Consider the following 12084-nt stretch of genomic DNA (forward strand, 5'->3'; position numbering starts at 1 on the left):
AAAAACATCAATTACCAAGAGACAACATCAACCAATCACCACAAAATTATCTCAACAGGAGAACGAACGAACCCATAAAACACGGACTCTTCGAGATAATCTAACGTTATAATTTTATAATTAAAAAAAAAAAAATCCCTAAAATTGGGAAATAACATTACATGATTCAGGTCTCCAAATCATCTCCCTTTGAATTGGCTTTCCCCCATCATCTCCATCACCCTATAGAGAACACAAAATTAAAACGAAACCCTAATTTCCCTCTTCAACTCCTACAAACCCTAAATCCTCTCTATCAATCCAGATTCGATGATGCCAATTTAATTTTAGAAAAAAAGCTATCTCTCCCCCACACCCTTACACTGGTCTAAAGATTTCAGTGATGGCTCTCCCTAAGTTTCATCTGGGTTATTTGCCTTTTCCTCGTGATATACACAAACAACACGAGCCAGAGATGAAAGCTGTAGATATATACATCGATACATACATACATACCTATATATATATATATTCAGTCGTATATAAAATTTCTATAATAAATTTTATTTGTTTTGACGAATATTTGTTGGATTTAGTCACACACAAGATTAAAGTAAGAGCTTTTTAAACGCGGTTACTTTTACTACCGAACCACAGTAACTGATTACCTTCTTCTTTCTTTTAATCTTCTCTTTGTGGTCCTCTCCTGATTCCTCCTAAGACTATATATAGTATAGATGTGTGCATTTGATATATAGTAATAAATATGTGAATTATAAATTTTACATAATCATGGCTTTGTAAATCTCTTTATTGGCTGTCAAAAAAAAAATCTCTTTATTGAAAATAAATCTTAAAATGAAGGAAAATTATTAAATTGCCTTTTAGTATTATTTAGGAAGACTTTTTTCCTCTGGTTTTAAACCATTTGTGGTCTTTTAATTGGTCAAATGAAGAAAGAAAAAAAAAACTATAACTTAATTTTGAGTCTTTCTTTCTCCAAATGGCAAAAGCCAACTAATTACACCCTATTAAAACGAGACCACCAACTCACACAATACCAGAGAACCCCAAAAATTTATTGAAAAAAAGAGTTAATTCAATTAAACCGGTCCAATTCCGGTCTAATCTGGTTTAGTTTTTTGAGATTGACCTTCTATTCTATGGTCGGAGCACGCATTTTCCCGCCAAAAAGAGCGGCACGAGATACAGGCGCGTTAAAACCCTAAATTGAATCGTCGTGCTCGATTGCTCTCACCACCCAACGACATTCTCACATGGCACCCTCCGGCACCGTCGCCGATCCTCCGCCAACTTCAACCACCGATTCATTCAATTCCGGCGACACAGCAGAGAATGATATTCGGGTCCCTTCTCTCTCTCCGTCAAAAATTTGTTTCATCACTCTTCACTTAATTTTGAATTGGACATTCGATTTATTTCTGAGTTTTTTTTTTCTTCTCTCTCGTTTTCATGGCAGCCATTTTTTGTACTCCACAAGGCTTCATCTAGGAGTAGTCTCCATGGGAAACCAACTGGGAATGTGAAAAGCAAACGGAGGATTGAATCACCGAATCCTAAAATTGCTAAGAGATCTGAAGTCGAAATCGTTGAAGAGGGAGATGGCCAGTTTTTCTCAACTACACGCTTGAAAGTGTTCGACACTGTCTGGTCCAAAATCGAAAAGACAATCGAAGTCGGTCTTTTTTTAGTTATAATCTAAATTTCCATCTAATGTGTTTGAATCTTCATTGGGACTTTTTTGTATGAAATCGCAGGATGTTCTGAGAAATTCGAATTCCAAAGTATTTAGTGGGATTTATGAGTGGATACGGGAATCATTTGATTCGATCGTATCATCTGGAGCACTTAGGTTATCAGAAGCAGTTCGATCTTATCCTGTTTTAACTCAGGCTTCCTCCAAGCAACTGCTTACTGCTATGGTCCTCACCAGTAAGTCCTTTACAAAAGATTAGTGTCTGCACGTAGTATTTGGATGATGTTTCGATGGGTTACTAAACTTTCATAGCCTAGTTACTATTACGTCGCTTCTTCTTTTATAGTAACTTTGTATTGTTTTTTTAGGGAATCTGGAAATGGTTGATGATTTATTGACATTTGAAGAACTGGAGTTGCACTTGAAGTCTCATGGATGCCATGTTGCTAAGCTTTCATCTATGGACTTCTCAGCCAAGAGCGGTGTAGGAGGTTGCCTTAGAGTTTTGTTACGCCAGTTTGTGATGCCAACCGTAGATGTTAGTAAAATCTCCATATCCTTTAGTTTTGTAGCCTACTTGCACAGTTTCTGTATCCACTGAGTACTTTTCTTCGTAACGCTAATTTCTGAACAGGTGGCTGATGTAACCATTCTCGCCTCATGGTACAGAGAAAACAGAAACCATGAGAATCCCGTGGTTATAATTGTGGATGATACAGAGAGATGTTGTGGTTCTGTCCTGTCAGATCTAATTCTTATATTGAGGTATGAATATCTTTATCTTTATGCTTGCTGCGTTTACATATTGTATCATGTTGAGGTTTCCCAGCTCATTGGACTAATAGAGTTTTGTTTTTCGGAAACCTTGAATTTTATCTACCTTCAACTTAGTCATCACCATATCAAAGTGTGACCTGCTCTTTCAATATTTTTTTCTATTCAGTGAATGGGCAATCAAAGTTCCAATTTTTTTAGTTATGGGTGTGTCCACAGCACATGATGCACCTAGAAAGATACTATCAGTGAACGCGCTGCAGAGATTGTGTGCTAGTAGCTTCACTCTGAGTTCTCCCGCTGAACGGATGGATACAGTTCTCGAGGCTGTCTTTTTAAGGCCATGCTCTGGGTTCACTGTTAGCCATAAAGTGGCGCTTTTTATGAGAAGTTACTTTTTGTGCCAAGATGGAACTCTGACATCTTTTGTTAGAACTCTCAAGGTTTCTAGCTCTATATCTTTATGCTGTATTAGGTGTCAACTTGTTTCGGATCGCTAAGTCTCTGTTGTTCATTTGGCTATACATTCTTTTCTCAGATAGCATGTCTACAGCATTTCTCATTAGAGCCTTTAAGTATCATGCTCGAGCATTTTTGTCAAGATGGTATTAATCAGGTATGCCTGGTGCACTTGTCTACAACTCTCTTTCTTTCTTTTTCAACCGATCCTTCAGCTTTCTCAGATATATTTGACTTCGGTTTAGTTGGTACTGCCATATCTACAATAGCGTAGTTGATAGTTAAGAATTCTAGCTCATGTTTCGCATATTGAGAATCGATGGATATTACAAAGAGTTCATATGTACTCTGTAAAGAAATGATTGAAGATATTTGGTGGTACATTCATCTCTTGAGTAGTCATCTAGAGCTGTGACCTTTTTGCTGTAGATGTTTTCCCATATAACTGTTCTAAGGACGTTTTTTCCTGTAAAGCTGTCAGACGAAGGTACTGGACTATTGACAGAAGCAACAATGAAGCATGCCTTTCACTTGCCATCTGTGACGAGGTACCCCAGAGAATTCACCATCTTTTATGATTTTTTGAATTCGGATACTAGATGCACTAATTTCTTTTCATAAACATTTGACTAGGAATAAAATTACTCGGAGTACTTTTGAAATGCTGCCTCAGTTTTTGTCGGACTTGCAAAGGATGCCAAATCCCTGGAGCATAGTAGTTTTGGTGAGTCTCTCTTTTTCTTACGGTTCATCATCATAGAAAGAGCCACTTCAACATCTTACATAACTCAGGGATGCCGTTTATCTGTGAAAAATAGTTTCTCATTTTTTTAACGACTTAGATAGGAACTGTCGTGCAAAACCTGTTTTAATGATTAAAAATATTCCAATGGGCTTAACAACTTAGATAGGAAATGTTGCACTGTCAGTTCTCCGGGTGGGTAATGAGTTCTTTCCCTAAACTGTTTCCTTTTGATTTCTCGATTTAAGGCAGTTTTTTATCGTTTCTCGTCGCATGCCGGTTTAGCTGGACTCTGGATGCATGTAACATGACATGACTAGAGGAAATATGAGGCAGTTCTGTTCTTCATCTGATTAGAGTTCTTTCTGCTTTAGGATAAACTACTGAGCAGATTATTTGTATACTATTTTGCAGTGCATATATGAAGCTGGAAAGTTTGATAAACTTCGATTGTTAGACATATTCTGTGAGACACTTGACCCAGAAGCACGTTACTTGAAATATTTTTCACCTTCGGCAACTGTCAACTGTCAGAGTCATGATTCAGGACGTAGTAGTGTTATCAGACGGGTTCTGCACAAGCTCAGGTGAATTTTGTTGTAAGGAATAAATGTGAAATATCCCCCTTACACAATAGCAGCTAAGTACTCTCAAACTTGTCAAACCACACATCATTTTTCAGATGGATCTTAGTATACTTACACCTTGTTGCAAAATTTAGGGAACAAGATTTTGAGGATTAGTTTTGGTAAATCATGTTAGATCTATTAGTAATCTTTACTGTTCTCGAGTTAGTAGGCCTAAAAATCTTAGGTCATTGAGAGCTTGTGTTAATTATCTTTACGATAAGCTTGACTCAAAAGTTCTGAAGCTCTTGCATTCAAATTTCTCAGGGATCTTTCACCTTCACAGCTGTCTAACATGTTGAAAAGTTGGGAAAAACTCACTGCGGATTTCAGTGAGGTAATAATTAACTAAGATTTAGCACGACTTTATCGTTGCTCTTAACTTGCATATTTCGTATGTGATTTCTAATTTCATTTGTCCCGAAAAAATTTCTTCTGTTCTTTCATTTCCTTTGGGCTTGGGCATCTAAACTCCTCCATGTTCCTAACATCCCTTGTGCGGAGGACTTTTGATTTCTAATCTGTTTATCTGAAAATATTGCTTGAGAGATATCACGTTAATGATCGTGAAAGTTGTATTACTCGGCGTCTTTTTAGATAGATATGGTTGATTTCAGTGATATATGTTAGTCCATCATCAGTTTTGAGTTCTCTAGATGAGTTATTAACTTGTTTCTTTGTTCCCTGCCGTTAGATGAATGACAAAGTAATGGAATTGCATCCGTTCATGAGATCCGTGGAAGCAGCAGGTCAGAGACAAGGACTACCCAACAGCCCAAAGTAAATCTCTAGAGATTGTTCTTTTTTCAAACTGAATACCATGTATGAGTTCAGATAGTTTCTCTTTTGATTTTTGACCTCTGGAAGATCGTCTTGGAAAGTCAGTCTCTTGAAACATATTCTCTTTTGTTCCCTTCGTTCCTGTGTATGGGGAAACTTTGATGAGGAAACTTGGTGTCTTATTCAGCTACTATGTATTCATTACTATATACATAAGTTCATCTACTCTCATTAGTTTCTGTTGCCCATCTTAATAACCACTTACATTGAATAAAAGTTTGACTTTGATGTGACAGAAAGCATGCATCCCGAAGCCATTCAAAGCATGAAAAGGAGCTTAAAGCCATGACTGATAAGGTTGCCGCAGTCATAGAATTCATGCTAAGGTGAACTTTACTTTGTCACTTAGTTTTTTAGGAAGCAAGTTATGTTTGAACTCTACTTGTTTATACATGGCTTCTGATTTGACTGTCGTAATTTAGAATGTTGTCATGTCAGGTGTTTTGTGAATTAATCACAGCCTTTTTTGTATGGAGCAGGGAATACATGAAGCCAGTTGAGAGTGTTCCTTTCCAAGAAATTGTATGTTTTAAGAATGTCGATATACTTCAATCTGTAAGTCCTTATCATCCTTATTCCTCTTTTGTTCTCTTATACCTATATTACTTCAAATTTTACAATAGATAGTCAATTATTATACTCTGCTCATGTGGCATCATTCTTGTCAACTTAAAGCAAACCAGTTACAGGATCAGTTCTAAGAAAGTCTGAGCATCATTGTTTTTTTCACAGATCCATAAAAGATTGATATAGTGCTATCGCTTCTCTTGGTGCTTCAGACTTTACAGTTGGCATTTTTCTCTTTTTCCCATTAGTCTGATATTTGTGTCTGTTTCAGGCTTTGCTTGGAGACCCAAGAGGCAAGATCCAATCAGATCTACTGGAATCTCACAATATCCTCCACTGTGTGTGCTGCAGCAAGAGAGGCACCAATCTATTGCCTTCCATGCATGATACGTCGATTTTGTGAGTCGTCCTTTACCTATATAAACTTGTATTCTCCTGCTATCGCTCATGAAACAATTCTTTTGGTATTACATCTTTTTCTGGAATATGATTTTGGGAGATTCCCATTGTCCCAAACTATCTTCAAAACACATAAGCACATGAACATAAACCGACTTCTTTCTCCTTTTTTTTTGCTTCAATATGTGTTGCAACGAAAAGATTTGTGATACTTTATTAATCAGGTACACGCTTGCACAAGAGCACCCTGATGTTATCAACCTCCATGACTGGTATCAATCTTTCAAGACGATACTTATTCCCCGGAGTAGCAAAGCTAAACCAAAATCGAAGTCATCTTCAAAATCAAAGAAACGAAAGGACATGTGTGAAGAACCAGAAGCACCCACTGAAGCTTTAATTCAGTATCCTTTTTTGGTATTCAGATTATGTCCTTGGAAAGGAGAAAAAAAAGAGTAAAGCAAAGAAAAAGAAATCTCGACTTCATTTCTTAGTAGTAATTGGAAACAAGATTAGTAATTCGTGATCCACCTATGGTCATCCTTCTTTATATGTTCATTTCGCAGGACATGTACATAAATGCAGGCAACCAGAAATTTCATAATCTGTCATAAAACTTTCGATTCCTTAACGTTTGTTTCCAACAGAGCTCGATTTTGCAGAGCTGTAATGGAGCTTCAGATAGCAGGACTTATTCGCATGCCTTCAAAAAGACGTCCAGATTTTGTGCAAAGAGTGGCTTTTGGTTCTTAGGAATAGTTTCAAACTTTCAATACTGCCTTCCATTGTAAGTGTACTTTAATCTATATGTGTTCATAACCTGTTTCCATGAATCTGTTCAGAGAAATCCGTTTATAGAGATTAGAACTGGCACAAATTATTTTTATCTGACTTATCTTAATGTAAACAAAATGGTAGTTGCCGCTGGGCGGTCAGATTCAGTTGTTAGGCTTTGTCTGACGGTCAGACTCTGACCTCCTCCAATTTAAAACTAAGACAGAACTAAGACTCGTCAACATACGTTAGCTCATTTTTAAAAAATTTCCATAGTTGACTATTAAAAACCATGGAAAAGTCTCTGTATTAAGATTCTCAAGTCTCCCCCTAAACTCCTTTTTATGGTACCTGTGACTTCGTATGTCTTTACAATTCCCCTTCTTCGAGCTTGGACTACTGTAACAACTCTCCCCTCTGCTCTAATTTCTATTGAACACTCTGAAGTCTGAACTAACAAAATGTCTATGATAACCCTGGTCACGACTTGTCTCTGTTTCGTGCTGGTGTCTAGCTCCACATGGGCAAACGAGGCCAACGTAAATTGCCTGAGGACCATAAAATCTCAAGTTGAAGATCCGAATGGATACTTATCCAGTTGGAATTTTTCCAACGAAACTGAAGGGTTTGTTTGCAAATTCAGTGGTGTCAGTTGTTGGGATGAGAAAAGGGTTATGAGCATTCAACTTCCTGGTTGTGGTCTCAAAGGAGGGTTTCCTCTTGGAATCAAGGAATGTTCTGATCTGACAGGTCTGGATCTTTCTAGGAACAACTTCTCTGGTCCTTTACCATCCAACATATTCTCCCTCATTCCATTTGTTACAGTTCTCGACCTCTCCTACAACCAATTCTCCGGTGAAATCCCTGCCAGCTTATCAAACATTACCTATCTGAACAATCTTATGCTTCGTCATAATCAGTTCACTGGCCAGCTTCCTCCCCAGCTAGTGTTACTTAGACGGCTCAGATGGTTCTCAGTGGCAGACAATCTTCTGACCGGCCATATCCCGAATTTCGAGGAATCCTTGCACATTGGACCGGAGAATTATGCTAATAACCTGGATTTGTGTAGTAAGCCTCTAGATGCTTGCGTTGATCGGGAAGAAGAAGAAGAAGAAATGATCCCGTTAGGGAAGATGGGTGCAGCAATTGGTGCGACTTTACTTGCACCTGTAGGTGTATTCTTAGGTTGGTTCTTCTTCAATGGTAGTAAGGAGAAACAAGGAGATATAAAAGGCCGAAAATGGATTTACCATATTGGGGACTGAAACAAATGTAAATATGTTTATCATCGATGTCTCTTAATCAGTTTAATTTCTGCACACTTAATTGAAAAGAGTATTAATGCATGCTTTTATATCTACCTAANCACGTTAGCTCATTTTTAAAAAATTTCCATAGTTGACTATTAAAAACCATGGAAAAGTCTCTGTATTAAGATTCTCAAGTCTCCCCCTAAACTCCTTTTTATGGTACCTGTGACTTCGTATGTCTTTACAATTCCCCTTCTTCGAGCTTGGACTACTGTAACAACTCTCCCCTCTGCTCTAATTTCTATTGAACACTCTGAAGTCTGAACTAACAAAATGTCTATGATAACCCTGGTCACGACTTGTCTCTGTTTCGTGCTGGTGTCTAGCTCCACATGGGCAAACGAGGCCAACGTAAATTGCCTGAGGACCATAAAATCTCAAGTTGAAGATCCGAATGGATACTTATCCAGTTGGAATTTTTCCAACGAAACTGAAGGGTTTGTTTGCAAATTCAGTGGTGTCAGTTGTTGGGATGAGAAAAGGGTTATGAGCATTCAACTTCCTGGTTGTGGTCTCAAAGGAGGGTTTCCTCTTGGAATCAAGGAATGTTCTGATCTGACAGGTCTGGATCTTTCTAGGAACAACTTCTCTGGTCCTTTACCATCCAACATATTCTCCCTCATTCCATTTGTTACAGTTCTCGACCTCTCCTACAACCAATTCTCCGGTGAAATCCCTGCCAGCTTATCAAACATTACCTATCTGAACAATCTTATGCTTCGTCATAATCAGTTCACTGGCCAGCTTCCTCCCCAGCTAGTGTTACTTAGACGGCTCAGATGGTTCTCAGTGGCAGACAATCTTCTGACCGGCCATATCCCGAATTTCGAGGAATCCTTGCACATTGGACCGGAGAATTATGCTAATAACCTGGATTTGTGTAGTAAGCCTCTAGATGCTTGCGTTGATCGGGAAGAAGAAGAAGAAGAAATGATCCCGTTAGGGAAGATGGGTGCAGCAATTGGTGCGACTTTACTTGCACCTGTAGGTGTATTCTTAGGTTGGTTCTTCTTCAATGGTAGTAAGGAGAAACAAGGAGATATAAAAGGCCGAAAATGGATTTACCATATTGGGGACTGAAACAAATGTAAATATGTTTATCATCGATGTCTCTTAATCAGTTTAATTTCTGCACACTTAATTGAAAAGAGTATTAATGCATGCTTTTATATCTACCTAAAATCTTTGAGAAAACTATGGTTTGTGACATGTTATATATCAATCTTAATCTAACTTTCCCATACACAAAATAAATTACCGTATTATGTTAAAGTTATGTTTACCTCTTTTCTTTTTTCTTTTTGTTGTAACAGAACAACGGAAATTTTAAAATTATAATATTGAAAGATAAGATACTAGTTTAAAGCCCGTACTACGTACGGGTCCAAAATGTATTACATGTAATCTAGATTTAAAGACTATATAATTGTAATTGAAAATCAAGTTTGTGCTTGTATGATTTAACAAAGCTAAAAATGTTTAAACGTTCATTAACTTATTCAAAATAGCGTTGTAACTTTATTTGATTAATTTTCCAAAGTATACATATCAAAGGACCTCAAAAATTCATAATCATATTATAACAAAACAATCTTACCGTTCTTGCTTGGGAAGGTAGAAATCAATCATAGCGAACTCTGACTGTTCCTTATCTCTTCGGCCCTTTTTATCATGTGTGAATAATCTTTAATTAGTCCTTCCTGTATTGAGCAATTGCAGTATTTCATTAGTAATTATTAAAATCTTTCCTATGATTAACAATATAAGGCTCGTAAACATGGTTCTATTGAGTATGAACACCTAAGAAAAAAAAAGTGAGAAATTTACCTTTATATTTGCTCTTTTACGAAGATGTTTTGTGCTGCAACAAAGGATCTGCATATCATATCTAGTTGTTGTGTTAGAGTAAATGGTCTTTAAGAAGAGTCATCTCCATAGTAATGCTGTGTAGTTACTGAAAGCGTAAATTAAGAAAAATGCAAATAGTAAGAAACACACTGACTTCATTTGACATTTTTATTTGCTATCTCTGTAAATGACTACTTTTAATTTGACATGAAGAAACTTTCACCTATTGAACTGTGCAGGAGACAAATGTAATAATCGAGCAACATGACTTCAGAATGGAATATGAACCTGCAAATCCAAACATAAAATACATAACTCATAATTATGAGACTGAGAAAGAAAATGTGAAATACAAAATTTGATGAGCATGAAAAACAATGATGAAGAAACAAAACCAGAATTGAGAGAGTCGAAAACAGAGATTATTATAAATTGTAGGAGAATTTGATGAGATATGCAATTGATGAAACGATGATGAACAAATTAAACCATAACTGAGAAATACAAAAATAGAATTTAAATTGCAAACGGAAGAAGAGACATGCGAATCATAACATAATATCTGGATCGTAATTTATGTACCTTTTTCCCAACAATTTTTTCCTTCGTTTTCTCTGTTCTAGTTGTGATTTTTTTGGGTTTTTAATGGAGGACTAAGAGAATAGAGAGTTTGTTGACTCTCATCAGTATATATCGTGGAGGAAGAGGAGAGATAGTGGGCGAAACGGTTGAAGTAGATGAATTTTGTAAATATTTATTTTACGTGGAAAAGTAAAAGTTTAATTGTTTAGGAAGCTGATTTTTTTTTTTTTTTTTTTTAAATAAAAAAATAATCTGATGTGGCTTAATTTGATTGGACATGTGATTTGTGCTTTATAGGATAAAGTATATGGTTTTTTTGTTATATGAAATTAGTATAGAAACAATTTTTTACTGTTTCAATAATGTAATATAGCTTCTGTAACAATTTTTTACTGTTACAATAATGTAATATAGCTTCTGTAATATATTATTTTACTTGTTTATAAAGTATATTGAAAATTCTGGAGAGATAAACACCTTAGATTGGTAACTACATTATCTGCTGATTATTGTTTTTTCCCTACGGTTAATTCTATTAGTTTTTCATTAATTCTTTAGTTGGAAAGAAACCTCTAACCATAAACACGTATAATCTGCCAAAAACCAGAAACAAAACTAACTTCTTTGCAGTATAAATTACGAACCAAATTCAAATTCAAAACAATAAAAAAAAAACAAAGAACACACAAGAAATGGCGAGATCCTTGAATATTTGTTTATTCTTATTCATTTCTTCGACATCAAAGCTAACCACAAGCTATCCTCTCTCCACAAAGTCTCGATGGATCGTGGACGAAAAAGGCCAAAGGGTGAAACTAGCTTGCGTGAACTGGCCTGCTCATCTCCAGCCTACGGTAGCTGAAGGGCTAAGCAAACAACCATTAGACTCCATCTCCAAGAAGATTGTCTCAATGGGTTTTAACTGCGTTAGGCTCACTTGGCCTCTTGATTTGATGACTAACGACACATTGGCCCTTAAGGTTACTGTTAAACAGTCTTTCGAAAGCTTGAAGTTGTTTGAAGATGTTCGTGGGATTCAGACTCACAATCCCAAAATCCTTAATCTCCCCCTTCTCAACGCATTCCAGGTAAATATAGTTATATAGTGTTTAAGTATACCCGGCCCGTTATTAATTAAATATTGTCACACCGGTTTATATATGTTCAGTAGATGAACTATCTAAACGTGAACTAATTTGAATCAATAACAAATAATATGCTATTATTGTTTTTTTTTGTCATCAGGAAGTGGTATCGAACCTAGGACAAAACGGAGTGATGGTGATACTAGATAACCACTTGACAACCCCAGGCTGGTGCTGTGGCGAGAATGACCTCGACGCCTTCTTCGGCTACCCTAACTTTGATCCCAAAGTCTGGGCCAATGGCTTGAGCAAGATGGCTACTCTGTTCAAAAGTGCCACTAATGTCGTTGGTGTGAGCCTTAGGAACGAGCCACGTGGC

General features: G+C 36.7%; 4 protein-coding genes and 1 long non-coding RNA gene across 5 annotated transcripts in view; 4 read left to right on the plus strand and 1 right to left on the minus strand.

Moving 5' to 3' along the window:
* LOC104735702 (origin of replication complex subunit 3) lies at positions 1202-6989 on the plus strand. Its single transcript, XM_010455530.2, has 17 exons — positions 1202-1346; positions 1460-1675; positions 1758-1932; positions 2065-2234; positions 2331-2461; positions 2640-2913; positions 3009-3086; positions 3404-3477; positions 3563-3653; positions 4086-4258; positions 4565-4634; positions 4992-5077; positions 5374-5463; positions 5617-5692; positions 5976-6103; positions 6328-6507; positions 6751-6989. The coding sequence occupies exons 1-17, from the start codon at positions 1257-1259 to the stop codon at positions 6854-6856; spliced, it is 2208 nt and encodes a 735-aa protein (XP_010453832.1). The 5' UTR covers positions 1202-1256; the 3' UTR covers positions 6857-6989.
* Positions 7339-8145, plus strand: LOC104738011 (probably inactive leucine-rich repeat receptor-like protein kinase At5g48380). Its single transcript, XM_010458250.1, has one exon. It carries the CDS (start codon positions 7339-7341, stop codon positions 8143-8145), a length of 807 nt encoding a protein of 268 aa, XP_010456552.1.
* LOC104738012 (probably inactive leucine-rich repeat receptor-like protein kinase At5g48380) lies at positions 8464-9270 on the plus strand. Its single transcript, XM_010458251.1, has one exon. The coding sequence runs from the start codon at positions 8464-8466 to the stop codon at positions 9268-9270; it is 807 nt and encodes a 268-aa protein (XP_010456553.1).
* Positions 9686-10677, minus strand: LOC104735703. The gene is made up of 4 exons (XR_759487.2): positions 10621-10677; positions 10262-10326; positions 10018-10144; positions 9686-9890 (listed from the first exon to the last, which is right to left on the minus strand). It is a non-coding gene; the product is annotated as an uncharacterized LOC104735703 (long non-coding RNA).
* Positions 11313-12084, plus strand: part of LOC104735704 — a 2464-nt gene continuing 1692 nt past the window's right edge. The window contains exons 1-2 of the mRNA XM_010455531.1: positions 11313-11708; positions 11866-11932. Of these exons, the coding sequence (XP_010453833.1) occupies positions 11313-11708; positions 11866-11932 (463 nt within the window). The remainder of the gene's footprint in view (positions 11709-11865; positions 11933-12084) is intronic.

This window comes from Camelina sativa, chromosome 13 (genome assembly GCF_000633955.1).
Source record: "Camelina sativa cultivar DH55 chromosome 13, Cs, whole genome shotgun sequence".
Lineage (NCBI taxonomy): Eukaryota > Viridiplantae > Streptophyta > Magnoliopsida > Brassicales > Brassicaceae > Camelina > Camelina sativa.

Coding starts and splice junctions, on each gene's coding strand:
- LOC104735702 (XM_010455530.2), top strand. CDS start 1,257: ATGGCACCCTCCGGCACCGTCGCCGATCCTCCGCCAACTTCAACCACC. Junction 1,933..2,064: donor TACTGCTATGGTCCTCACCA/GTAAGTCCTTTA, acceptor TTGTTTTTTTAG/GGAATCTGGAAATGGTTGAT. Junction 4,635..4,991: donor TCACTGCGGATTTCAGTGAG/GTAATAATTAAC, acceptor CCCTGCCGTTAG/ATGAATGACAAAGTAATGGA.
- LOC104738011 (XM_010458250.1), top strand. CDS start 7,339: ATGTCTATGATAACCCTGGTCACGACTTGTCTCTGTTTCGTGCTGGTG.
- LOC104738012 (XM_010458251.1), top strand. CDS start 8,464: ATGTCTATGATAACCCTGGTCACGACTTGTCTCTGTTTCGTGCTGGTG.